General features: G+C 42.1%; 1 protein-coding gene across 5 annotated transcripts in view; it reads right to left on the bottom strand.

Moving 5' to 3' along the window:
* Positions 1 to 8,254: 8,254 nt before the first annotated feature.
* LIN52 (lin-52 DREAM MuvB core complex component) overlaps positions 8,255 to 27,444 on the bottom strand; it is a 60,234-nt gene continuing 41,044 nt past the window's right edge. For 3 of the 5 annotated variants that reach the window (XR_013346400.1, XM_077819117.1, XM_077819119.1), the window contains one exon: positions 8,255 to 10,890. Coding sequence is in view for 2 of the 5 variants with exons in the window: in XM_077819119.1 (XP_077675245.1) it covers positions 10,835 to 10,890 (56 nt within the window). In the remaining 3 variants the exon portion in view is untranslated. Of the gene's footprint in view, positions 10,891 to 11,750; positions 11,884 to 27,444 lie in introns of all 5 variants that reach the window. The other 2 variants (XR_013346398.1, XR_013346399.1) reach the window with 2 other exon arrangements.

Below are 27,444 nucleotides of genomic sequence, written 5' to 3'. Positions count from 1 at the left end.
GGAGATTATAGGTGCATCTCCAAACCGTATCCCCCGAATTCCTAATTTAAAGCTCTTTTAATCAGTTGTGCTCCATTTCAGAAGTCTGTTTCCCTCCTTACTCAGGTGGAGTCCATCCCATGAGAACAATCCTCTGTCTGGGAATACCTCCCAGGGGTTGAACATCCCAAAGTCCGCCTTATAGCGCCATTACCTGAGCCATCTGTTGATCATCATAATCTTGTCTTGCCTTTGCTCTCCTCTTCTAGGGAGGGGGAGAATCCCAATGAAGATCACCTGACTCTCCATTTTTTAAAGAGTCTTCCCCAGCCTGTCATAGACTTCCTTGTGCGTCCGAGTGAGAATCTAGCTATGTCATTTGTTTCCACATGAAGGACTATCAGTGGATTATTTCCTGCTCCTATTAGGATCCTCTTCAGCCTCACATCCCATATCTTAATTCTCAGCAGACAGCACATCCTTCTGTTCTCCAGTTCAGCAGTGGTGACAGGTCTGTCTGCTCTTTTTAGTAGGGAGTTCCCAGTCACACAGACCTGCCTCTTACTGATGTTGGTGTGATTATCTGGCCTTCCCCCTTCTATTCTTCCTGGCTATAAGTCTTCTTGTCTTCTGTTCTCACTTGCAATCTTCTGCGAGACATCTCTTATCCTCCTGGGGCTCTGAACTCCGGCTCTCTTCTTGTAGGGTTAGCCACTCCTCTCTTCTTCCGTCCTCTCCCATCCTCTGGTATAGCCTGCCCCTCTCTCCTTCCTTTTCCAACTCAACAAACGTGTTCCTCAGCTCTATTTTGCCATCACTAGCCGGTCTTTTCCTCTGCCGCCTCCTTGTAGTCATGTTTTCCTCAGCCACTTTCTTCATCCAGCAGTCTACCCTCACAGCTTTCTGGTCCAGATTGCATCTGTAAGCCTTGAGGTTTCGCTTCAGTCTCCTCTTGCCTTCCCTCCATCCTCGACTCCAATACCCTTCGAAATTCTGCCAATTTCTAGTTGCAACTCCAAACCTTGGATCTTCTCTTCCATCAGATGTATTAGGTGGCACTTCACACAAACAAAGCACCTGTCAGATACCCTCTCCAGGATAATGTACATCCCACAGCTTGCCTATCCAGTCATCTTCATTGTCTCTTCCATTCCTCGAGTCACCACCACTGCTGCAGATGTCATAGCCGTCCCTCCTAAACTCCTGTCAAGAAGGAAAACACACATACACACACACATACAAAATCAGCACACATCCCCTCCCCAAATTCCCCTTACAAACTCACCTGTTTTTAGCTCTATTTGCTGCCTCCTATGCCACCTTCTAAGTGTTTGCATAGCACCTACCACACCTTGGGGTCCATTACAATATAAATCAATATTAATAGTAAGAATAACCCTGCCCTCAGAAGTAGCATATACCTGATGCTTCAGAATAAGGTGTAAGACCCCAATAATGCACCTGGACAATTAGATAGTGCTATATGTGCATTAGGCGGTGGGAGTTTGGAGAATCCTAAGATTGCATTAACTCACATTAACACAACTGCATAATTACCACAGTGATCCTGATTCACTCTCCACAATCAAGTCAAGTACTTCCTCTTTGCAGATATCTTGTCAATAAATTGGGTCTGAGGTCATTCATATTGCCCACTTCCTTGATCGGTGATTAATAAGGTGTTTCAGACTCTCTCTTCTTTTCCCTCGCCAAGCTGTCTGTAATAGGAACAAAAAGAAAAGGAGTACTTGTGGCACCTTAGAGACTAACCAATTTATTTGAGCATGAGCTTTCGTGAGCTACAGCTCACTTCATCAGATGCATACCGTGGAAACTGCAGCAGACTTTATATACACACAGAGATCATAAAACAATACCTCCTCCCACCCCACTGTCCTGCTGGTAATAGCTTATCTAAAGTGATCATCAAGTTGGGCCATTTCCAGCACAAATCCAGGTTTTCTCACCCTCCACCCCCCGCCCCCCCCCCCCACAAACTCACTCTCCTGCTGGTAATAGCCCATCCAAAGTGACCACTCTCCCTACAATAAGAAAAGGAGTACTTGTGGCACCTTAGAGACTAACCAATTTATTTGAGCATGAGCTTTTGTGAGCTACAGCTCACTTCATCGGATGCATACCATGGAAACTGCAGCAGACTTTATATATACACAGAGAATATGAAACAATACCTCCTCCCACCCCACTGTCCTGCTGGTAATAGCTTATCTAAAGTGATCATCAGGTTGGGCCATTTCCAGCACAAATCCAGGTTTTCTCACCCTCCACCCCCCCACACAAATTCACTCTCCTGCTGGTGATAGCCCATCCAAAGTGACAACTCTTTACACAATGTGCATGATAATCAAGTTGGGCCATTTCCTGCACAAATCCAGGTTCTCTCACCCCCTCACCCCCCTCCCAAAAACCACACACACAAACTCACTATCCTGCTGGTAATAGCTCATCCAAAGTGACCATTCTCCCTACAATGTGCATGATAATCAAGGTGGGCCATTTCCAGCACAAATCCAGGTTTTCTCACATCCTCCCCACCCCCATACACACACAAACTCACTCTCCTGCTGGTAATAGCTCATCCAAACTGACCACTCTCCAAGTTTAAATCCAAGTTAAACCAGAACATCGGGGGGGGGGGGTAGGAAAAAACAAGAGGAAATAGGCTACCTTGCATAATGACTTAGCCACTCCCAGTCTCTATTTAAGCCTAAATCAATAGTATCCAATTTGCAAATGAATTCCAATTCAGCAGTTTCTCGCTGGAGTCTGGATTTGAAGTTTTTTTGTTTTAAGATAGCGACCTTCATGTCTGTGATTGCGTGACCAGAGAGATTGAAGTGTTCTCCGACTGGTTTATGAATGTTATAATTCTTGACATCTGATTTTCTCTGTGTATATATATTCTCTGTGTATATATAAAGTCTGCTGCAGTTTCCACGGTATGCATCCGATGAAGTGAGCTGTAGCTCATGAAAGCTCATGCTCAAATAAATTGGTTAGTCTCTAAGGTGCCACAAGTACTCCTTTTCTTATTGTAGGGAGAGTGGTCACTTTGGATGGGCTATTACCAGCAGGAGAGTGAGTTTGTGTGTGGGGGGGGCGGAGGGTGAGAAAACCTGGATTTGTGCTGGAAACGGCCCAACTTGATGATCACTTTAGATAAGCTATTACCAGCAGGACAGTGGGGTGGGAGGAGGTATTGTTTTATGATCTCTGTGTGTATATAAAGTCTGCTGCAGTTTCCACGGTATGCATCTGATGAAGTGAGCTGTAGCTCACGAAAGCTCATGCTCAAATAAATTGGTTAGTCTCTAAGGTGCCACAAGTACTCCTTTTCTTTTTGCGAATACAGACTAACACGGCTGTTACTCTGAAACCTGTAATAGGGACAGGCAGAGACTATACGAGGGTTCACTGGTTAGTGATCTGTGTTCTAGGAGTCAACATGAAAATCAGAGGTCAGCAACACACACCTAACAAGGAAACACCAATTCTGTGTGAGACTCAGCTGCCTGGGATCAGCTGTTCTGCACAAAGGGCTGTGATGAACAAAGTCAAGTCTAGAAATCAGTAGTTTCGGTGGATAATGAAGCAAAGAGCTTTCCTGCTGAGAATTCCCGTGGCAAATACATGTGTTAGCTTGGCCATATTGCACGTATGACAAAGAATATAGAGTGTGGGGTTATACTATGAAAAGGGTTTTTAAAAAATATATTGAAAGCTGTGGTTGGGGTTCATATTGCGATGGGAATCTTAGGTTTTGAATTTCCTCATTTGTGTCCATTTTAGCATTAAACTTATTTATAAGTAAGGCTAAGATCTTGTCATGGTTATTTTTTAGTAAAAGTCACGGACAGGTCAGGGGCAATAAACAAAAATTCGCAGAAGTTGTGACCTGAGAATTTTGCTGCTGTGGCTCCAGGGTTTCCCCTGCCATCCTGGTGGCTGGGAGCTGTGGGGTTCCCCCTCTGCCCACGGCAGCTGGAAGCTGAAGATGATCATATTTCCCAAAGAGAAAATGGGACACCCCAGCCGCTTGACCGAGGCATCCCCTTTCCCCTCTCCCGCACGAGGCTGGCATCTGTCGCTGGAACCCTAAGGCGGGCCCCCTCAAGAGTCTGTCACTTGTCTCTGGAACCCTGCCAGGGCCCCGCTGGCTGCCAGCTGCAGTCCCACAGACCCTGGGGCTGAAGCAGAGAATGTCATGGAGGTCTCTGGAAGTCACAGATCCATGACTTTCATAACCTCCGTGACATAAACGTAGCCTTATTTATAAGAAATACAAAAGTTACTGAGGCATGTGCATGCCTGGGTTCCCACCCAGTGACCTACAGGTAAGAATAATTTTATATCTCTAGAGTGCCTTTCATCTCAAAGGATCCCGAAGCCCCAGACCGGGCCATTAGGGACCATGAAATCCTCAGCCATATGCCTTCCCTCACCTTGTTTTTTTTTGAGAAAATATCAAGGCTAATCTCAGCTTTCATTTTTAAAAAGGTAGGGTGAAATTCTGGCCCTTCTGAATTCAATGGAAGTTTTGCAATTAAAGTCAATGAGGCCAGGATTTCACCTCTAATCTTTAACCCTCTTCATTGCAGAGATAGCCTGGAAAATGTAAAAGAGGGGCTAGTATGGAAAGTTTGGTGTGTGACATTTCCTAAAAATCACAGATTATTCAAAGTCCTCCCTACAACCTCAAGCATTAGTGAGACTCCTCAGGTGAAAAAGGGCTTTGCAGGATGAGACCCAGCTTTTTGTATTTTACATTTCTTCAGAGTCTGTTTTTTTTTTTTAAAAAAAGGATAAAATTCACAAAACGGCAGTTTTCGGCTGCCCACAAATATTCAAGACTAGGATTCCATAGTAGTACATTCGCTCTGTGTGTTATTGTGAAGGTTCATGGCTCCAGTTCCAAGGGAAAGAAGTAAAACTGATCGGTGGCTATTAAACCAGCTTTGTAGGGACATCAGAAGGACACACATTTCTAGAACAGCAAAGGAAAGCCCAAGCTCCTCATTAACTACTTATAAGGAGCAAACTATTTATAAGCATTTTCTCATTTCAACAATTTAGCCTACACACATGCTTAGGAAGAGGTCAGTAAGTGTTGTATACATAGATGATAATGCTTCTCAAATATCCAGGAAGTGCTTGAGAAAGAGGTTTCTACTACAAACCTTTGGCCTTGATTTGTTTTGGGTCTATCTGCCAATGGGCAGTAGGACTTTGTAATAGGGTGGCAGACTCTAACCCTCTAGAGGAAAGCTGGACTCTTCTGCTGAATTACCCTAGGTACGAGCATTAACACCCTATTTCAGATTCAGGGTACTTACTGTTCTATCATGCTGGCAAGTAAATCCAATTAGCTCAACCATGATATAAGGGGTATGGATGTGTATCTTTGGGTTCAGAGGAGATTGTGGAAGGAAACTCTAAGAACATCCAGGTTCAAGGAGCAAGTTTGGTCTGAGATTTATACTGTTACTGTTTCAGTTACTCCAGGAAGTGGGTAACTTTGGTCATGCCTACTCTGCAAAGGGCACAATGAACTCCACACTAGTTCTCTGCCAACAGGACAACAAGGAGTAACTGATCTCCACTGGCCAATAATAGAGAAGAAGGTTACTCAAGTAAACAGTCATTCTTGGAATACATATCCTTCAGCATCCAGTCAGAACTCTCTAGGAAGCAATAGCCATTGGAGCTACATGACTGACCCCTTATGGCACTTAATATTTAGTCCCAAGGATGTACATGAGAGTGATTCCAAGCCCCCATCACTTCCTTTTTACTTTTTCAGAATCCTTAGCAAAGGCTCAAAAGAAGAGGATAGAGGGAGTTAAATGTGAATCTACATGAAGTAGAGTTACTGGTAAGTAACCTCTCTTTCTCCTTTGAGTATGATCAACATGGATCCCAATTCTTGAGAGATTAAATAGCAGTAACAATCCTCAAAAAGTATGTGGTTTGTGAAGCATTTTATTAAAGATTTTGGAAGAGTATTGAACTTGGAAGCCAACATAGGAGAGGAATGAAATCTTCAAGAATCAATAGCATGAAGAGTATTCTCCCAGAATCTCAACAGTGATTCCATTGGCTTCATAAGTACGAATTTCAAGTCCCTAGAAGGTGGTGGATCTAAAATGGATGGAAAGATATGGATAAATCCCTTCAAAAATCTAGATGATAGTAAGCAGAGATGGCAGCCAATCAGATCTTAACAGAACTCAAGGATAACCCAGACTGTCTGAAATAGCCCCAAATAGCCCCATTCTGAATACACCATAGATTGTAACAGAGCTAGAAAAATACAAGCAAGAATCTTCTCCGTTTCCTTGTATACGTTCTTGTTGTTGAATGCTCCCTTCTCTCCAAGAAACTGTCTTAACACTCTAGGGAATACTTAAATTCAGAGAGATTATTAACAGTCCAGTATTCATACTGCCAGAATCCCAAATGGACAGATTAATCATGAACCTGTGATAGCAGATATGGTATAGAGCTAGGAAACCTGAGAATAAAAACTGATTAATCCAAGTCAAAACTATCATTGCCTGAACCTTGTCCTGTCTAATTTTAGAAATGATACTCAAAATGAGAGGCGGTCGGGGAAAGACAGGAATGCCTGAATCCAATGTATTATACTAGTTATGTGTACTGTTGTAGCACCTAGGAGTCCCAGTCACGGATCAGGACTCCATTGTGCTAGGCACTTTTCAAATATTGCCCCAAGAGTTTACAGCTGAAGTAGAAGACTAAAGACAAAGTGGATACAGACAGAGACAGAAGACGCACAAGGGAACAGTAAGACAATGCTGGTCAGCATGACAGGCAGTGTTATCTGAATACCAGCTGCCTAACTTAAGTTTTTGTAGGCACCATTCCAAAGGAGAGTCTTAAGTAGGATAATGGGGTGGCTTTGCAAATGTTTATGAGGAGCTCCTCCCACGAGTGAAGGAATGCATTGTTCACTGAAGTGAGGGCCTCTTGCTTCTAGATCAAAATTGAAGACTTCCCCCCTCGATTTGTGGCAATTTGTGAACAGCCCCATCTCGAGAAGATTATGACTGTGGAGTTTTTGAGGGACCAACTGTGTTGGGCACTGTACCGTTTGCTGAGGATGTCCACTGAACTTCTTGCTGAAATGCTGTCCTTTCCAAACAGAAGAGAACCAATGAATGATCCAATATTGAGACATTTTGACCAAACTAATATATTTATGACACAGGCCTAACATATGACAGCTACCGAACTCCTTCTTGGAGCAGATACCTATATTAAAATTATACTCCCATTTTGAGAAGAGGTGGTTAAAACATTGATGCAGATTAGGAAATTTCTTAATCTAATTAATCAGGTATAAACATACAGTCCCTGACCCTCATGAATGAAGTAGTAATATAGGAAAATACTGGCAATGAGAGGTGGAATCTAGGAGCTATATACATGTATGTTGTGGGACTGTTCCAAAATTATACGCTTTGAAGTGGCACATGCTCTGGGTATAATTTAATTCCTCTCTCCCATTAACTCTGGCTCTTTCTATTCTTTTAGCTAATTCATAGGCACCCATGGATTCTCAGGAACAAGTATTTCTTTCAGCTGCACAAATAGCACAGCACCTGATGCTTCCGTGTTGAAAGTTGAATGATTCTAGGGCTAGAGGACGAATAGAATGGGATGAATAAAACATTGGCATTTAAAAGGCACAGTACATTTGTGAAGACTTATTAGCTTTATTTCTGTGGATTTTAGACTAACATTTGAATGTACTGGGGAAGGTAAGACACATGACAATGCTCTATCAAGTAATGACGACCCTGGGATAATGTAATGAAATGCAATCAAGTTTTGGTTTTTCCTTCGTTCCTAATTCTTCCTTTATTCTTCCTTTTCTTCACTGTTTTTTATTTTTTTCATTATAAAATAAAAATCTCACACTCACACACACACACAGTTGCAAACATTTGCTGCTGCTCTGTAACCGTCCCATAATTGGGAAGAACATCTCAGCAGAAAGAAATGGAGCTTGTGAAGGCTGCTAAAAATTCGTAGTTCTTTTTGGCTGTTGCCACTTATTTACCAATGAGGAGGTAACGCCTGCTGGTCACAAACTGATATATTGGGATGCAGAAAAGTGCCTTACTATTAAACTTTAATGGTGGAGAACCTGTTGCTAAGGAACATTTCCAAGGTGATTGGTCACAGCTTCCACATTTCACAGGGCCGTTTCAAGAAAACTTACACCATTCCGTAAGCTTTGCACTTGTTTATTATAAGAAAACAGAGCAACAACAGACAGATTACAATCTTCTGGCTAACACACAAAAATACATGAAAATACTACCAATTAAAAAAACCCATCACTGACTCATCTCTATACATGACAAATACACAACCAATAAATATCTTGAATATAAAGCATATATAACATGCTGCCCCATAGCTAGAGGATAAGCACTGCTGCACAAGGTGAGGGTAAAAGAAAGGATTTTTTACATGTTATGGTACCAACTACTTGAAGTTTGAGATATTTTACCAGCCAGATCATAAAATAGGCATGCAGATTCGTGGCAGATTTCCAGGGTCTCCCTCTATACTTCTCAGCTTCCCAAACACCTCATGCATTGGAGTGGTAGACCTCCATAACATGCAACAAAGGACAAAAATTCAGAACAGTCACTTTTGGGCCACACATTCTATATATACAGAACACATCCAAACTAGACATACACATGTTAATATTTCCCAACAAACAAATAATTTAAATTAATACTTTCAAAGCTACATCTATGTCCATTCTGACCAGCAACTAAGCAAGTCCCTTCCCTGTCTCTGACTCCCCACTCTCAGCTTCTCTGCATATCCTACTATCCTATTGCCCTTCCTTTCAAGAGATGCAGCTGCTTTGTTAAGCCTCAATTTTCCAAAGACAAGCGTACAAGTACAGCCCCATTGAGTTCAATCAGACTGCTCACATGTCCAAAGTTAAGCACTTGAGTAAGTCTTTGCAGAACAAGGTCTTAATTGTGCATGCTTAGTGAAGAGGAGCTTTCCCAATTTAGCCTAGTTCTGGTTGACAAAATGGAGGCACCCACAGACTAAAGATGGAGAGGCTTTAAAAATTTTAGTAAAAATTCAGAAGTCTGCTCCGAGCAGAGATCTGCTCCTCACTAATGCACAACAGGGCCAAAAACAGAGTCCACCCGAAGACAGAAGAATTGAATACTTCAAGGACAGTCCATTAAAATGACGTTGTACAAGTACAGCCCCGATTCAATTCACACCTCACAGCCAACTGCAGATTGGGGAATGACTAAATTTAAAGGGCACACATGCTAATATGTGTATGAAACTGTTTAAACAAAGAGAAAACTGCTCTTGGACCAACACTTTAATGCTATTTTTTAGCTCTGAGGAACGACCAGTTTGTTAACGCTGGAATACGTAATTTTAACGGGCAAAAGGAAACAGAGTGAAATAAGAGCTGTGTCAACCTTATAGAGAAAAATAAAATCTGAAAATCACAAGACTGATACACAGCAGCATGTTGAAAGAGGAAAGGTGCTAAAAGGTACTCCAGTACCAGATGGGCCTCAAGGCACTAAAAGGTACTCCAGTACCAGATGAATGAGACCCAATCTGTACAGGAGGATACTAGCTTACAGTACAATTCACCCCTTAAAGAGTGGGGTGCACATTCCACATTTGCAGGTGAAGCAAGTTCTGGGGCTGCTGTTTTCTAATAATGTGGGAAAACATCAGAATTCTATTTTCAAGTATAAGCATGCAGATGCTGTTTATAAAGATTATCCCCACGGGGGTGTGAACAAGACAGTCGCTCCACCTTGAAGCTCTCTATAATTGAAAACATTATTGCCCTTCAACCCTGAATCTTTCTCCAGTACCTCAGCCGGACTTTCACGGAGCTGGATTTGCAAAGTGGACAGGTAGATCTGTTTGTGTCCTGGCAGAAGTTCCCACAGGGATATTTTCTTTCATGATACAGTAATAGCCACCTTTTCTCATTCACTCTCTATGGACCATCGGTCTAGGTTAAACAAGAGAACATACAAATGTTTAGCATCGAGATGGAGCTCCCTGTACACATAGCACCTGATGCAAGTATTTGTGGAATGAAGAGCAGAATAGTATAGACAGGATTGAAGGACTTCGCTTGATTGCAGGACATCCTTCTCTGAAGGGTGTGAGTAATGTGAATTTAGTACACAAAACAAGTTCCACCTGCCTTGTAATCAGGGTATGATTGTGCAGATCCAGAACTAACCAACCCTAGAACTGTCAGTCTTCATCCAGAACCCTACTTATAACCAGCACTGCAATTGTGCGTTCAGCATGGAAATTACACACATGGAATCACTGTTCCTAAGGCAAGAGAGACACATGGAAGAGCCAATGCATCACCCAGAGGTACTGGCCAGCATCACAAATACCCTGGTTTAACAGATGCCGGCACTGAAAGCAACTGAATGAGACCACTGGGGATGTACTGCTTTGAATGGTTAAAAAAAGATTGCTGCATAACTTTGCCACAGCATGCTAGGGTTGAGTTTTCCTGGCAATTGGGTGCCGGAAAGGTTGGATGAAGTCTCAGTGCTGATGGAACTACTTGCAATCATTGTGAACAGTGTCTGGAATGCTGCTTGTCAGTAAGGAGAAGAGCTGTGGAAGCAGTAGAGAGGTTTGCTTCTGTAGTTCTAGAGCGAAGAGCTTTATCCTTCTCTTTAGGAAATCATAGTGTTCAGCTGGATCTGCAGTGAGGGGTGAGATGATCCAGAAAGGGATATTTTTTCCTGAGTTCCAGTAGCAGCAGCTACTTCTTGGGTTTCTCCAGGATGTTCAGGAACTTCCCTCGAGTCATTTCTCTAGCTGAAATCACAACAGAGAAAAAGATTAATGTAAAACAAACAGTTAGAGCAGGATCATTTATAATATTTAATTAGAGGACAGAAATTCATTTAGATCTGTGCTCTGGTGCTAACGCAAAGCTAAGAATTTTTTTAAATGAAAAGGTAAATCTGAACTATACCTTGAATTCCTGACAGCCTGGAAACGTAGGCCACACACTGGAAACTTCAAAGCTCAGCAATAATTCCCATGGCCTGTCTCATTATATACTATCTACACTTTCTATTCCTATTGTGGATAGCCTCATGGTCATGCAAGATCTCTCTCTATCTTTGCACTATCAATCTTTGAATGGTGTAATCCAGAGCTCCAACGCTCTGTCTCAGGGCAATTGTTCCTGGATGCTAAAATCCATCAGAGATCATGGAGCTCTGTCTCTCCATTTCAGGATTACTGGTCCCTAGATGCTTATGATCTTAAACAGAAATTAGACAGCATTTTCTCTCTCCCTTGGCAGTATTACTCCTTGGATGCTGCAATATAATGGGGTTTATATTCCCTCAATGCAGTTCATCTATGTATGGTGTAATAAAGTAGAGTTTATAGAGCTTTGGTCTTCTCTCTTTGCATTGTCAGTTCCTAGATATTAAATACAGCAAGGCAAGGTTTATATGTCTCTCCCTCACTCTTGGCATCATCAATCTCTGGTTGCTGTATTACAGCAGAGTTTATACAGCCACTTTCCTGCATGAAACATTTCTGACTTGTGAGCCCACAGGCTCTGGCAGAGTCACCCTAATACAATCTTTGTCCCACAATCATAATACAAAATATAGACAGCATGATTAGTGATCGAACCCTGGAGAGAGGGGTTTCCTCACCTTCTCAGCTCTTTTAAATAAGGCTTTAGTAAGCTTTGTGCTGGTGAAAGGTTCCTGACTAACAGCTCAGGGAACATGGAGTCCTTTATTCACAGAACAGGTACAGGAGCAGTGCAAGTTTCCTATGCCAAACCTGGACAGCGCCATCAAGGGAGGAGATGGGATTTTAGTTTTTATACGGTCCATTCATAGTTCTTGACTTTTCTACTGAGAGGAACAGCAAAAATGACAAATAACGCCTGAGGTGAGGGTGGATTTTGTAACATTACCACTTGTCCAGCAGGAACTGAACTAAAACCTGACTCATTTCACATAAGCTACTAAACACCCATCATCAGGCAAAGACATTTGGTCACTACTCACCTGGCTGATTAGAACTCATGAACTACCATTGAAAGACCTCAGATGCCATCCTCAATTCCCTAAACAACCGATCTCTACTTCCCTACCTGAAGAAGCTGTATCCAGTAGCTGGATGTTTCTGCCAAAACAGTCAACAGTGAAATAGCTAATGCTGGCAGTTAAATTGGCATGGTTAGGTTTCAGAGTCAACACCCCATTGACATGAATGGGACAAATCTCAGCTATCAGAGCTTTTGTTTCAGGCTGCCTGCAGACTCAGGCAGACATTACTGCATCGGTGACACTGGTTCACGTTTTCAATCATGATGGCTAGAAATTTCTTTTTTAAAATGTAAACATGGATTCTGGACCACAATTCCAAAAAAAAGGATGAACTCTATGGCAGGTTCCATGACTGAGGAATCGCAGAATACACAGGGTCCTCCCATTATACTGAAAAACAGTCCTTTGTCTGAAGAACTGGACCGGGATTCAGGAAATCTGGGATCTATTCCTAGCCCTTCCCTTGATTCATTTTGCGAGCCCAGGAAACCATTTACTCCTTTTGCTCCTCAATTTTCCCACCTGCAAAATGAGTGTAATAATAAAAATATCTGTCTGCCTCCCAGGACATGAATACCAATAAAGTGCTCTGAGGCTCCCGGATGGAAGGAGCTGGAGAAGGGCAGAGGGTAGTCTGGTTTTTTTGGTTTGGAACTATATTGTTATAAACAATCCAAGCATGTGATTAATAAAAATGTGAGTTTTCTAGAGGTTTCAGTTTGAAACATACTCCTCAATGCAAGCAGCTCCCTGACACTGCCATGCTTGACACTATCCAATAGTGCAGCGTTGTAAAATGCTATTGTGGAGAAAGCACAAAATCGAAGTACAGCATTCTCAGCTGATAGAGTGGCAAGATTTCCTAAAAATCAGACCCATATAGGAGATATACGCATGTATGACAATTCCGTTCCACCAAAGAGGGTTGCACCCTATAAATCAAGCAGTGAGCATAGACTCCTTCTGTACTCTGAGTGAAATTATTGTGGGTTGGGGGTTGCTCCAGAGCACGTGCCCTCCTGTTCACTTGTCATTGGAGATGTGAACATTTCTGATTAATTCACAGACCTCTCATTTTATTCTTCATTCCTTTATCCTTGCTATCCTACTCTGCTGTAGCTTAAGATTCTTACCGACCTGCTACAATAATCATCGCCCGCTCTCCCCCCCGCCCAACCTGGTGAAATTGTTTAGTGATGCCAACCGCGCTTTTAATTTGCAAGACATCAGACACAGAGGTAATTTATACCAACATCTGTTCATTTCTGACTTCTGAAACAAACTCGCACATGCTGCTACAAAATCCCATTAGGAGCAGGAGGCAGCCTTCTGCTATTCTGTATTTCTCTTCTCCACACTCGGGCTGTGGCAGGGCTCTATTTTTAAAGGTATGACACAAAACTAAGAGAAAGGCCCTACATGTTTGTATACGTATAGAGAGTGCCATGAAATACATCTCCATAATGCAAACAAATCCCAGCTAAACGGTAAGGGAAAATTTCCACAAATATTTACAATCTTGTTTTCCCTGCTCTGCCTGACTCTCTGATCTTCCCAAGAATCACAGGTCAGCGTATTGCTGGTAAACACAGGACAGATCCAGATTACAGGGTTCTGAGTTCAAATGTCTTGCCTATTCCTTCCTCGGTCCCTTTTTTATGGAACACTCGTGTTCAGGAAAGACTCCAAAACAGATTAAAAAAAGTCTCCAATATTAAAAGTGCTCCGTCCACCCAGCTCCTGTTAAACAAATTCTTTATGATGGGACTAGCATTTCCAGGTGGGCATCTTGGAGTTGTTTGGGTTGCTGTAGAAGCTGGAGAATGAAGAAACCACCCCTATGTTCTAAAAGTGATTGCAGTCAAAGAGAAAGACCGTAAAACCTATCTTAAGCGACTGCCCAATGGAACAGTAGAAGCCAGTTGCCTAGTAGACAGAGGTGGTGGATCTTTTAATTAAAAGGCTGGACAAAATATGTACTGGAAGCCTTTGGGATATTTTAAAATGGTTGCTTAAACAAGTCACTTGTCTAATGGAGGTGGGGTTTTAGCGCAGGTTTCATTGTACCAGCAAACAGACACCACAGAGTCTGTGCAGCATAAAATAGAAACATGAATCTCCATGTCAAGTCACAATTTACAACCCTTCCTATGCTGTGCATCTATCACTACAATAGAAAATCAACAATGGATACGATCGCAATAGCCTGGTTACAAATTAATCTCTTCAGTTAGATGGTGGGGGGGGGTGGTATTGAAGACCACAGAAAAACACCTTTTTAAGATGTTATCAGCCTGAGTTACAATAAAAGTTGAGTGCTTAAACAGACTCCATTTCCTCGGACTGCATAAAGCACTGGCATCAGACTGCTGTAAATAATGGGGACCCTTGACCCGGGAATTAAATTTTCTGCCTTGGAAGAGGTGGATCTCAGAGCATGTATTGGACAGGAGAGGTCAGGGCGGAAAAGGGAAGCTGTGATTTCCACTTGCTCGGAGGGTGGAGTTAGATTTAATATAATCTCTTCTTTAGAACTTCAATCCCTCAATCCTGCATTTAGCCTTGTTGCCTTGTGCTCCTGTTCTACTACAACTGTCCCCAAACTGCCTCCTGCAGTAAATTTTGTGGCTGCTGGCTGAAAAGATTCAGTGGTACAGATTGATTTCTTACAAGTGAGGAGATGAGGGATTACCAAAAGCAGCCCTGGCTAACAAGATTGGGTGCAGAATCTCCTGCTAGAGCAGCCCACTCTGCCAGCACTTTGCATCCTTTCACTATGACATATGGGTTTCATTACACAAAGATTTTCCTGATTTTAACTTTGAGGCGATTACATTGGAAACTCAGAGCCATCTTTACATCTGTAGCAATTTAAAGGTTAAGTAACTTTTTAATCAAATGACAAAAACTCATAATGTTTTGCCTCCAATCCAAAATGAAAACTGCTGCTCCGGATGTTCCTTCTAGTGACAATTTAATTAGGAAAGAACACTCTGCTGGAGATGGATCCATTCTCATTGGTCCCCAACATCTCATAAACAGCCTTCTCATGCATATGACAACACAATACAAACTGTGTCATAAGGTCTGGATAGCCAGGAAATAATGGAGGATTACTGCACTAAAACCAGTAATGAAAACAGTGACTTACACTTATATAAGCAACTGTCACCCAAAAGGATCCCAAAGTGATATACATATATATACACCCCCACACACATTCTATTATACCCATACACAAATATACACACACACAATTACACATAAACAAGGCATTTGGGGATATCTATGCAACAGAATAATGTGACAAATTGCATTTATCACGAACCTTTGGCCATTACACTTGCCCTCTGCTCACTAATCCATCTCTTCTGGGACTTATTCTAGTATTCCAAGCCTATGAGCAGCTTCAAACTGCAGACATTAAAAAATGCAATCAACCTGACAAAAACATTTCTTCCTTTCTTCCCCAAATTCATTTCTCAAAATTACACTGGACTAAAATATAGGACAGGCTCAGCCCTGGACCAGTAACAGTCCTAAATTCAAATATTTTGCTACTTTTCAGGGTTGGAAACTCATTTTCTCACCTTCCCAATGAGGAACACAGAAATTGGTTTTAGACCTGAAAGATCCTGAGATATCAGACTTTGAATATCCCCCCCCCCCCCACACACACACTTTTTTTTTTGGGGGGGGGGGAAGGTAAAGAAAGGCTATTTTAGAAAAATTTTAAAGGTTTTAAAAATGTATCTGTTGTAGTTTTCCTCTTCCTCTGAGTCCTGTACAGTTGGACTTCTGGTAATTAAAGAACCTGACCTTACAGATATTAAAAAGTCCAAATAAAGTTTTTTTTAAATATTTCTGAATTATTTCTATAATAGTTTTTCTTCAGATCACATCACACTATCATATATTCTAATTCTGCCACAAATTTAAATATTTATTATCCCTCCTTCCTCATCCCATTGCTGGTTGGTTTCTCATACATGTTGCCCTGATCTAATTCATTTCATATCATCTTCCCACACAGTATTCTGTTGATTGCTTTTAAAACATTCCCCATTTCCTAAGGTCTTTTTTTTTTTTCCAGGTGCCCCTCTTGTAGCCAGTTTTCCAGTTAAATTATTGTGTTTTGATCAGATTACCAGCCAACACCAGGAAACTAATAAAAGACATGGTGCTTGACTGTAGAACTATTATATCACTACAGGGATGAAAAACCAAAGTACTTTCCCTTGACTATAAATACAAAGAATGGCCAGGGGAACTGTCCAAGGCTGGGAGAAGCCTACCTTGGAGAGAGACAGATTCGAGCAGTAGGAGGTGATTTTTATCTTATTTGCCAAGAACGTCTGTTGTAATAGGGATGACTTCTCTTTGACTGAGCAGACAGCATTAGGGCAGGAAGACACAAACACACGGGGGGCCCTGGAAGAGCTCACTCATGAGCAATGGGTAAGATTCTTACTTGTCTTAGCTTGTGAAAGTCAATGGCAAAGCTTAATCTTTTGGATGGGCTCCATTATTAGTGCATCTGGGGGACACTACAGGGGCAGTACTTAGGAGAACAGAGGCATTTGTACGATAATCAGCCCCAGGAGAGACAGACAGAAAACTCAGATGCAACCTATTTACAAAAACACAAACTAAAATAGCAAACTATGTGAAGATTTAAATTACTACACTAACCCTAAAAAGATACAACAGAATGGCTTGTATCAGCCAAGGTCTATGGGACACTGTTAGCAGGGCAAGAGAGGTCAGTCAGCCTGCTTCAAAAACTCTGACAATGCAAGAGGAGAGTCCTGTACCCTTTGACCTCCCAGGTGGTCTTAGCTCCTCTCCTACCAAGCATACTTATAAGCAGAATGACCCGATTCCACCAGTCCCATCAACACCTGGTAGATGTTAGAAATTTGGCCTGCTCCATCTCATCCTTAACACTTCACAAAAAGAACCCTAACTGCTCTGCTGACCCAATCTCTCTCTGATATGGCTGCCAGATAAAAACCTCAGTGTCCTGATGTGTATGGACCCATGCAGCAGACCCAGACCAGAAAATAACTCGAGGAGTTATCTCTGAAGAACAGTGGTTAGCAGATGCCATCCCCATCTCCTTCACAGAGGACAAGACTACCTGAAATATGCTTTTGTTTAACTTGTGCTTAAGAAATCATCTCTGGACACTGAGTATCTACCCAATCATTAATTGTTTGAGGGAAGGTAACTGAGGATTGAGCAGCTGCCAGAAGGAGCATCTGGATGGAGCAATATTTTCTACTCCTATACCACCTTTTATTCTTGGATCTTAGAGCACTCTGCAAACAATTTATCAAGCTTCACAACATCCCTGGGATGCCAATGCCAGACCAGGTATAAACCTGCAGTGACGGGCAGTGACGTCCCAGCCCAGGCCTAGAGAGCCACTAAGATCTAGTTCCAGGTCAGAAACATGAGGACCGTATAGCTATTTTGTTTCAAGTGACCTAAACAGTAAGATGAAACTCCTACAGCACCTCCCACTTCAGGAGCTGGCAGCAGTCAGCATCCTATGAGGGTGAAGGCCTGATCCCCTTGACCCTCAGAGCAGGGAAAGAGTTACATCTCCTCTCCGTGAAGCCAATAAAAACCTCTCTTGATTATAATTTAGATAAGAGCCACTGGATTGAATAATAATGTCTGAAACTCCCCTGGCTGTTTCACCTTGAGACGTCCATCACTGGGTTAAACATGATGCTAATTGCATTTGGATTGATTAATTTCTCTCACTCCTGTCTATTCGAATAATGCTTAACAAAATAATCACAGCACCCAGAGCCAAATCTTCTTCGTCAAAGGAATGAAGCCATCAGAACCAGCAGAGATGAAAGAAATGAAGATGACCCGTAATTACTGCTACGGTGATATCATTACCATATTATAGAAAATGAGTGTATGGGGGGGCGAGGGGGAGAACAGGGGCCTACGATTATTATTTATTTTTTAATGGAACCTTACGTCCCAGGAATACAGATCTGACACAGTGGAGCATACAGAAATACAGAACTGAAAAAATATAAATCCTGTGCATTAAATTGCAAAGTACAGTGAACACTGAGGCTCTAGATACATCATCAAGTGCCTTGTGCTGTGAGCTGGTGTTATTCACACCACTACTTTTTTCATTCCAGTAACACTTTGTATATGACTAGCACAGATTTAAGATGTCTATCTCCCTACAGAAATCCTCAGACATCCACAGTAGCACTTACCCTTAATCCTGACACTAATGATGATATTGTTTTAATATTATTACAGGTGGTCTTGTTCCAAAGCCCGACATTCAGTTTTTAAACTGTAAAATCCAGCTCTGCATTCAAAGGAAAGCTTCTCTGCTAAAGACAGTTATTCTTAAATGGTAATTCCTCATTGAAACAGGATGTAAATTCAGTGGCCAGCCAAACTAGAAGATGACTTAAAATTGTTCATTATTGTGGTTCCATACAGGTATCAAATGTATCTAGTCCGGAAGAATTTAAACTAGGATTAAAAAAAAAAAAAATTCAACCAAAAGGAAGCCCTCCGGCTCTGTTTATTCTCCAAAATACACTCCCCAAGCCCCACTCATTTGAGAAACAAATAGCTTGGCAACTGTATAAGATCTTCAAACACCTGTGCTCTACAATTCTAATTGTGGTTTATACAGTTCACTTCTCTCAGTGCCGGTTATGTCTGCCCCTAGCCTCTGACTGAAGACACAAAATACATAACCAACAGCTTAAAACATTTATTCTGGAGTAAAGCCAAGGTCAAATACACACAAAAATGTCACATGCCAAAAAAAAAAGAAAAAAAAAATCAAGACTTGAGTAAAGGATCTGAATCATGAAGCTAATTAAATACAGAAAAATGATGTTCAAATCGTTTTTAAAGACGAAGAAACAGAAACTCAATACATACGTCTGATATTAAACCCATTTCAGCATGAAAGGTGAGGATTTTTTTCCTCTAAGTTCTTGTAAGAAGTGCCAGACTGATCTCAGTGGGCTAAGCTCCCTGAGTTATCTTCAGACTAGATACAGGATGAACAGGCTTTCTCCAACAGATGTGCCTCACCCCTGACCTCTAGGGCAGTGATGTGCTTCCAACATTTTAACAAGGAGATCTCTCAACATTTTTCCACCTCAGTCTGTGACAAAACATTCCCTGAGGAAAGTATTCTCTTCACTCCCACCCCTCCTGTGCAAAATATCCATCTGTTCCACAGGTCCCCCACAAAACCTATCAATCTTTCCACACACACCCCAAATCCACCAATGCATCCACCCTCAACCGCTGGGCCCAGTAACAATTGACCTACCATGCTTCCCCCGCCCCAGCACCTCATAGAAGCTCCTCTAGGTGGTGGCTTCCCTACCTAACAACCTTTGGTGACAGCAGTGAGAGCAAACAGATTGTACTGAGGCCTCTGGCTGTGGGATGGTTGAGTGGGTCCCCACTAGTAGTGAGCTGAGGGAGAGCGTAGTTGCATGGGAAAAGGGTCCTTTTTGGTTCTTGAGGTAAGCAAGCGTCCCCTGGAGGAAGCTGGTGTGTGCACATGGGAGACTGGGTAGAGGGGTTCTACCCTAGCTGACGTGTAATGTTGGAAACGGCCCCTAGCTTGCTTGGGGTAGTAGGTCTCTACAGGCTCATGGTGAGGAAGGGCTCTCTCAAAGTAACAGCTCTTTAAAGTCCAACCTGAGGCTAGCCAGGCCTTGGATAATTCTGAGCACAGAAGCCAGTGACAGCAAAGGGATTAGAGTTGTCAGGGTAGAGAGAATTACATAGTCACAGTACAGTAACTGAAAAATATTGTGTAGTGATTATGTAAATCTCTAGACTCCCACTGGCTAATAATGGCTGTCAGACAGCCAGAATATAGGGATACAAACTGTATGGTTATGCAAGTCAGGACACCCACAATCAGAGTGCAGGGAAATGCATTAAAGGAAAAAACTCTTTATGGTTATGGGTCAGGAACTATACAACATCCTTGCCCTCTGAATGGCTGAGACAACTCCCTTTGAATAGGATATGTAATAGCTTGACATTTATATTTACTAACGAAAGATGAGTTGTGAGATGGATTTGAATTGTTTAACTTAAATTCCGTTGACAAGGACAGTGAGAAGAGGGGCCTGGGTGAAGGAAGGGAATGCGCCAATATTCTAAACTTATTTGCCCAAAGTTGTGTGTTCACCTACTTTCCAGAACTGTAACTTGAAATTTAACAGTTGTATAATATTTCTTACATTACAGGTGTAATGTCTGTAAAATGTTATGAGGTCCTCAGAAGGCAGACCGTATATACATGCAAAGTATTATTTTAAAATAAATATATATAAACATAATGACCTCTTAATCCATTAAAAAAAAATCCAGATGTTAGATTTTTCCTTAACATACAGTCTAATCCTCAAGAACCCTTGTTGGAACAACAATTTTCAGTGGAGGAGATAAACATAATCCCAGACGCCATAATGAATTAGCAAAGATTAAAGACCTGTTCAGGAAAAGAAGAGTGGATTCTTATCAGTGAACTGTACTATTTGCTTTAAACTGGAAATAAACAGAAGGTCCCTTTCCCAATCCGTAAAACACTGATACAGTACAAAAAATCCTAACTGGGCGACTGCAATTTGAACTGTGCCCTAATTAGTGTTTTCCAAGCAGTATTCTACATGTAAAAGTAACAGCACCTGATTCATATCCAGTATCCCAGGGCTAGGGCCAGGGACTTCCTCCTAGCAAGAGTCAGGAACTATGGAACTGTAGCAGGGCAGAAGCATAAGGACCTGAGCATCAGCCCACCATCTCAGCTGGAGGAAGAGGAACAGCAGCTTTACAACTAGCTGAACATCACGGATGTTGGAAGACTCTTTCTTCTTTACTATGAACTATGGATTTCTTTCCTCTTTGCTGATTGGCTGTTAGCTCCACCTTCTTCCCACCCCACCTTCTCATGGTCTCTCAGTTGCCAGCCTCACTCTCCCTGTCCTCCAGGATCCTTTCTGCTCATGTACCATTAACCTCCCTGGACTGAGGAAATGTTACAATTCCGAAGGGGTTTGAGGAGGAAAGATAAACAATTTTGCCAAACTGAATCCAAGTTGGTTCTAGACATCAGGGAATAGACACATATATTTAAGGAATTCACATGGCTCCCATAATATCTGAACCATGTTGGAGATACAGTCACGGATACAAATGAACAGAGAGGAAGAGGTAGATTAGGAGGAGTCAAAAATCAGGACTTGAATTATATGTATGTGTGTGAGGAGTTCTGTGCTCTACCAAGCTCTGCCCATGAGCCAACACCCACCTACCTGAGATGCCAAAATGAGACACCACTCACAGCACATTGTGTAGATATTCAAAATATAAACATGCAGGCTTTGCTAGGATCCTTAGGCGTGGTTCTCCCTAAATGGGTTCAGGTATACTCATGAGTAAGCCAAATTAAGGCACACCCATAACATATACATGCCTAGGGCCCTGGCTCCCAGACACATATGATGACATCAAAATCACCTCTTCCATAAAAGGAAAGCTTAAAAACATGATGTGTGTAACCGATGCAATGATGTCAGCCTGAGTATGCAGACAACCTCTGGCAGAGGGACAAACAGCAACAATTAGAGGCAGGGGAGAAAGCGTGTGGCCCACACCAATTACAAGAGCAGACCATATCCCCACTGCTCTGGATGGGTGGGATGAAATTGTACACATTTCTTTTGTGCTTTAAGAACACTCTTATTCAGGTAAACCAGAAGCTAAGCATAGAAATATCAGAGGCAACACAGAGACTATCTGTTGAAAAGTGAAATGACAGCTTGGCCTGCAATCCGGAAACATCCTTCACCCAGCCCTTTTCTGCTGGGATTTGTGTTGAATGACGTTTACTGCAGGTTAATAATTAGTTTTTAGCATAAGAGTCTAGTGTAGTTGTCCTCTCCCCAGGAGAGAAAAACAGGCTGAACGATTTTTAGATTATATGCTCTGATAAGACACAGGCTCCTGACTCCCTATGTGCTTGTGCCATACAAGCCACCTGCTCTATGGAGCTGCCACTGGGGACACCCTGGAAAAGGTTTAATAATAGTGTGCTCCCTGGAGACGTTACTCAAAAACCTGAGCTAAATTTACAGCCTATATCACCAAGTAAAATTTTGTGTACAAAATCCTATCAACAGAATCTAAGGCAATCCCTAGAAAAGGGTGATACTCTACGTTACACAAATGTGATTTCAAATTAAATGAGAATCTGCCATGCTTGCAATAGCAAGAACATGATGGAACATAGGAACTGATAGACCGGATCAGATCAGTGATCCAGCTAGTCTGGTATCCTGTCTCTGTCAGTAGCTAGTATCAGAAGCTTCAGAGAAAGATGAAAGAAACTCCATAGTGAACAATTATGAAAAAACCTGCCTACACAGAAAGATGCTCTCAGCCCTCGGGAATAGTTGGTTTACACCCTACAGCATGAGGTTTTATATCCCTCCTAAAAATACTTTATTCTAATGTAACTATGGATGTTATTATCCAGCTCATCCGATGAAGTGAGCTGTAGCTCACGAAAGCTTATGCTCAAATAAATTTGTTAGTCTCTAAGGTTCCACAAGTACTCCTTTTCTTTTTGCGAATACAGACTAACATGGCTGCTACTCCGAAACCTGTTATAATGCTAAAGACTCTGCCAGAAGTGACCTTGTGCAACCTGAGTTATCCTATCTGTAAAATGGGGAGAATCATACTTGCTTTCCTTCTGTTGAACGGTTGTGAGGCCAATAAAAATGGTTGCTAAGTGCTCAGAATTAAGGCCAATCTGAGGAAGAGTGGGACTCAGATCACGGTCTCCTGTCTCCCAGCCTGGTGCCTACTTCAGGACAGAGGGTATTTATGTAGAGTGGAGGAAGAGTCATCATTCTCCCTGTGTCCTGCAGGGAGCTACAGAGTGACGTGGGTATTCTGAAACACTCCAGCAGGCTCACCATGGTTTAGGGGTATATGAAAAGCCAAGCAGTGCAGCGGGAACTGGAACAATGCCAGAGCATTTACCAATTGTGAAAACTCTGTTAGCCACAAAAAAATCAGCATTTGTGCAAACAACTGCCAAATCTAGACACATTTTTCAAGAGGAGTCTGATTTGAGGACACTCTTCATGCCAAATTTCAACTTCTTACTCCAAAAAAAACCAAACAAAAAACAAAATTGCAAAAACCCCACAAGCATAACATTAGGCAACGTTAATAGAGATGTTGTTATCAATCCAGCTATAAAAGTTTTTTAATAAGATTACCCCTTACACAGATCCTTGTGGCACCCCTTTCTAGACACCTTCTCTCCGACTCAGCTCATATCATCCCAGTTATTTCAAAATCTGATGTTGCCAAACTTATCAAAATGAGTCTTCCTTGAGGAAGAAAGTCCATGTCAATTTGAAGTTTAACTGACAGCTTTGTTTGATTATCAATGCATTATAAAGATCAGAACAATTTTGTAAAAAACATTTTTATACATAACTCTAAATAATGACAGCAGATTATATTATTTACTACTTGCTGGCAAGGGGCCCAACAGTGTTCTCGGAGCTGTACGAGACACAAAACATTAAAGAGAGTTCCTGCCCCAAAGACCTAATAATCCATAAAACAAACAACAGGAGGCCCAGAAGAGAGAACTAACTTAGGGTACGACTACAGTACAAATGCTATGTTGTGCTGCTGTAGCACTGGAACGTAGACATTTGTTACAGTGACAAGATGGGGTTTTCCGTCACTGTAGTTAATCCACCTCCCCGAGAGGCTGAAGGAAGAATTCTTCAGTCGACTAGTGGTATCTACACTGGGGCTTAGGTCAGCTAGAGAGTACGTCACTCAGAAAAATCCACACCCCTGAGCAATGCAGCTAGGTAAACCTAAGTTGTAGGTGTAGACCAGGCCTTAGATTCCTTTTTCCTCCTCTCTTTATCTATCATGCTGGCATTAGAAGGACACTCAATGCGGGTGTTTGTGGGATTTGCAGAAGCAGTGAGTCTTTAGAAAGGATATGAATGAGGAGAGCATAAGGGCCTGACATGCTATGATGGGGTCAAGATTAGCAATAATAGTGAAGTAAAAGGAAGCATGATAAAGAGACAAGATCTCTTTAGATTCTATTCTGTTCAGGTTTTAATACCATACCCATCACTGAGTCGTGAGCACCTTCCATGGAGACAGAGTTTTATGGGATTCAAAGGCAAGGATGAGACATTTACACTGAGTAAGATGAGCAAAGAGCCAGTTAAGGTATTCAAAAGAGGAAAGTTACATGGTCGTATTGATGGGTGCGGAATGTCATCTAAACTGTTGTGATTGACAGGAGGCGGCAACATGGGTATCAGAAAGGTTTCGGAAAAAGTGTAATAACCAGGATGGGAAACTGAAGATACGAACAGGTGTTTTAATTGCTGGGACAGAAAGAAAGGTTCCACTTTTCAATATGCTGGTAGGAAGAAACGGCAGCATTTGATCATAGCCTGGATGTATATGAACTAAAAAAATAAATCCCCACTGTGCTATCATCTACCATGTAATATTTCAGTCCCAAAAGTATATAATGGTCTCAAAACCAAAACCGAAATTAGGGCTTCAGATGGGAGCATCCAATTCAACCTTAGCCAAAATGTTGCTACCCTTTGGGTATTGCTGCTCCTGGGTGTTTTGGCCTATATTCCTTTGAAGAGCAGGAAACCTAACTTCCTTCATCAGTCAGCTTTCCACCTGAGTTGTTTGCTTGTGTCAGGAGTTCTCTGAAAGGACCCATCTGAGAGCAGGGCATATTCAGACGTTGCTTGATACTCTGTCTGAACTAAGGGCTTGTCTACATGGTGCAGCAGTGCACAGTATGGAGGTGTGATTTCTAAGGCACACTAAATGGTCTGTGTAGACCATGCTGGCACACACTAAAAGGTCCCTAGTATGCTTTAACATATTGCTATTTGAAATAGTACTATGGTAAAGCACACTAGGGAACTCTAGTGCACACCATGAGGGTCTACATGGACCAATTAGTGCACAACACATTAGTGCTCTTCAGAAATCATACTCCATAGTGCACCGTGCGGACAAGCCCTAAGCTATCCACCACCACACCCAGTTCTTGAGAGTAGAAAAATACAAACAGCACCACAAACTTTTGGAGAATCTGACTGCTCTATTAGAGGGAAAGAATCTGAAGACTTATTTTGATGGATGCGACAACTTCTGTGGCTATGGAGGCAGTGTGTTCTAGTAGATTGGGCACCAATGACCTGCCATGTAACCTTACGTAAGTAACTTCCCTTCTCCATGCCTGAGTTTCCCCATTGAGCATATATACAGCAGAAGCTCTGTAAAGATGTTTGAGACTGACAGAAGAAAAGCACTATGAAATAGCTAATATTGGGTTCAGACTCGAAAGTGTTCCAGCACAAATGACTGGGATCTTTTCCCAGTCAGTCCAAGGTCTTAGGCAAAGAGTCTGAAGAGCCTTCTGGCACCCTCAGCTATTGCAGGAAGGCCAGTCAAAGGTACCTGAGTCCCCAAGGCATCCTCCATGAAGACCACTCAACAGAGATCATTTGTCAGGAGAAGGAGTCCCAAATCCTGATTTCTTGCCCCATCTGCCATGGCAGAGGTAGACTAATGGCTGGACAAAATCCAAATACAAAAACAAGAAAAATACTTATGATCTTACTACTAAAGAAAAGCCTTAAACTAAATATTGTGCGCTAGCTACCTGGCACACTTACCGACACAATACCTGCAGTACCATAGAGTCTAGGCCTCTTCCTGTTGGACCAGGCCCAAACTACACTAAGCACTGTACGAACACAGAACAAAAAGACAGTCCCTAACCTAAAGAGCTTACAACAGATGGATGCAGACAGACTGACAAGGGAGTACAAGGTAACAATGAGACAATGCTGGTCAGCACGGTAGGAAGTAGTATCAGCACACCAGCGGCCTAACGACTGTCGAGTTTTTTGTAGGCATCAAACAAAGGAGAGTTTTGAAGGAAGATAACGAGGTACGTTTGGGGATGTTCACAGGGAGCGAGTCCCAACACAAGAGGCAGCATAGGAGAAAGCATAAAGGTGCCTATTTGAAAATTTAGCAGATGGGCGATGAAGGCTGGCATCATGCGTCAACTGGAGGCAGGAGTCAACCTCTTGATAGTGAAGAGAGATGACAGGGAGAGTGGGCAATAGGACGTGAAAGGCCTCAAAACGAAGACAAGTAGTTTATGTTTGTTGCAATAGGAGAAGAGGGAGCTAGTGGAGGGATACAGAATACTTTTACATTTAAATTTAACTTATTTCTTGCAGGCTACATGGCAGGAGTGAGGGTTTAGAAAGAAGTTTAAGGACACTTTCCATGGCTCACCTGAATCAGGCTGCTCAGGAACAATAAGATACTTCAGCTTTTATTTATGTTCAATGATTTCATTAGCTCATTTTTTATATTACCCCTGTATATTCAGCAATGTACTTCCAGGTAATTAGAGGAGACTTCATAGAGAGGACAGGAAAATGCAGCAGAACTGGGGATTCCCTGAATGGGGAAGTATAAGAAGCCTTTCTTTTCATAGCTTTGTTGCCATGACTGGTTATCATTTGAATTAGATCACCGTCCTTATGCTTTAATTAGAGGAAGTGGCATTCATCCTAAACAACCTAACACCTCCCCTTCCACATATGACCCACATGCACTGGATCTGCAAATGCACCAGCTGCTACTGCCTGGAGAAAGTTGCAGTAATTTCTGGGAGTATAACAGCAAGTCTGAGCTGGTCACCACTGTGTGACCACTTGCAAGGAAGAAAGTTTAAATGATGCTCTCCTTCAGTGCCAAACTTAGTGAAAGCTCAGCATCTAGATCACTGCTTATTTGCCCACATGGCACATAAATACCAAGATGATCAGCAACTTAGAAATACCTTAGACAGGCAAATAGACAGACAATGTAATGTCAGGAAACAGAGGCTTGCTAACAGGGCTGTCCAAGTGCTAGGTATATCTAGGATTTATGGCATTTAAAGAAATGTAATGAAATCCACAAAGCAGAGATTTTGCCAGTCAGATACAGTAGCCAGTGTTAAATTCCTTGCTCATTAATCCATACAGGTGCCAGCTTTTATGTTCCACACTAGGCGGGGACTCTCTAAAATCCCTGTCTGCATTAAGAAGTGATCTGCAACCATGCATCAAAGAAACAGGAAAAACGTGGCCTGAAGGAGTTAAGG

The sequence above is a fragment of the Eretmochelys imbricata genome, chromosome 6, assembly GCF_965152235.1.
Source record: "Eretmochelys imbricata isolate rEreImb1 chromosome 6, rEreImb1.hap1, whole genome shotgun sequence".
Taxonomy (NCBI): domain Eukaryota; kingdom Metazoa; phylum Chordata; order Testudines; family Cheloniidae; genus Eretmochelys; species Eretmochelys imbricata.
The sequence above is the reverse complement of the archived record's forward strand: the minus strand, read 5'-3'. Positions and strand labels throughout refer to the sequence as shown.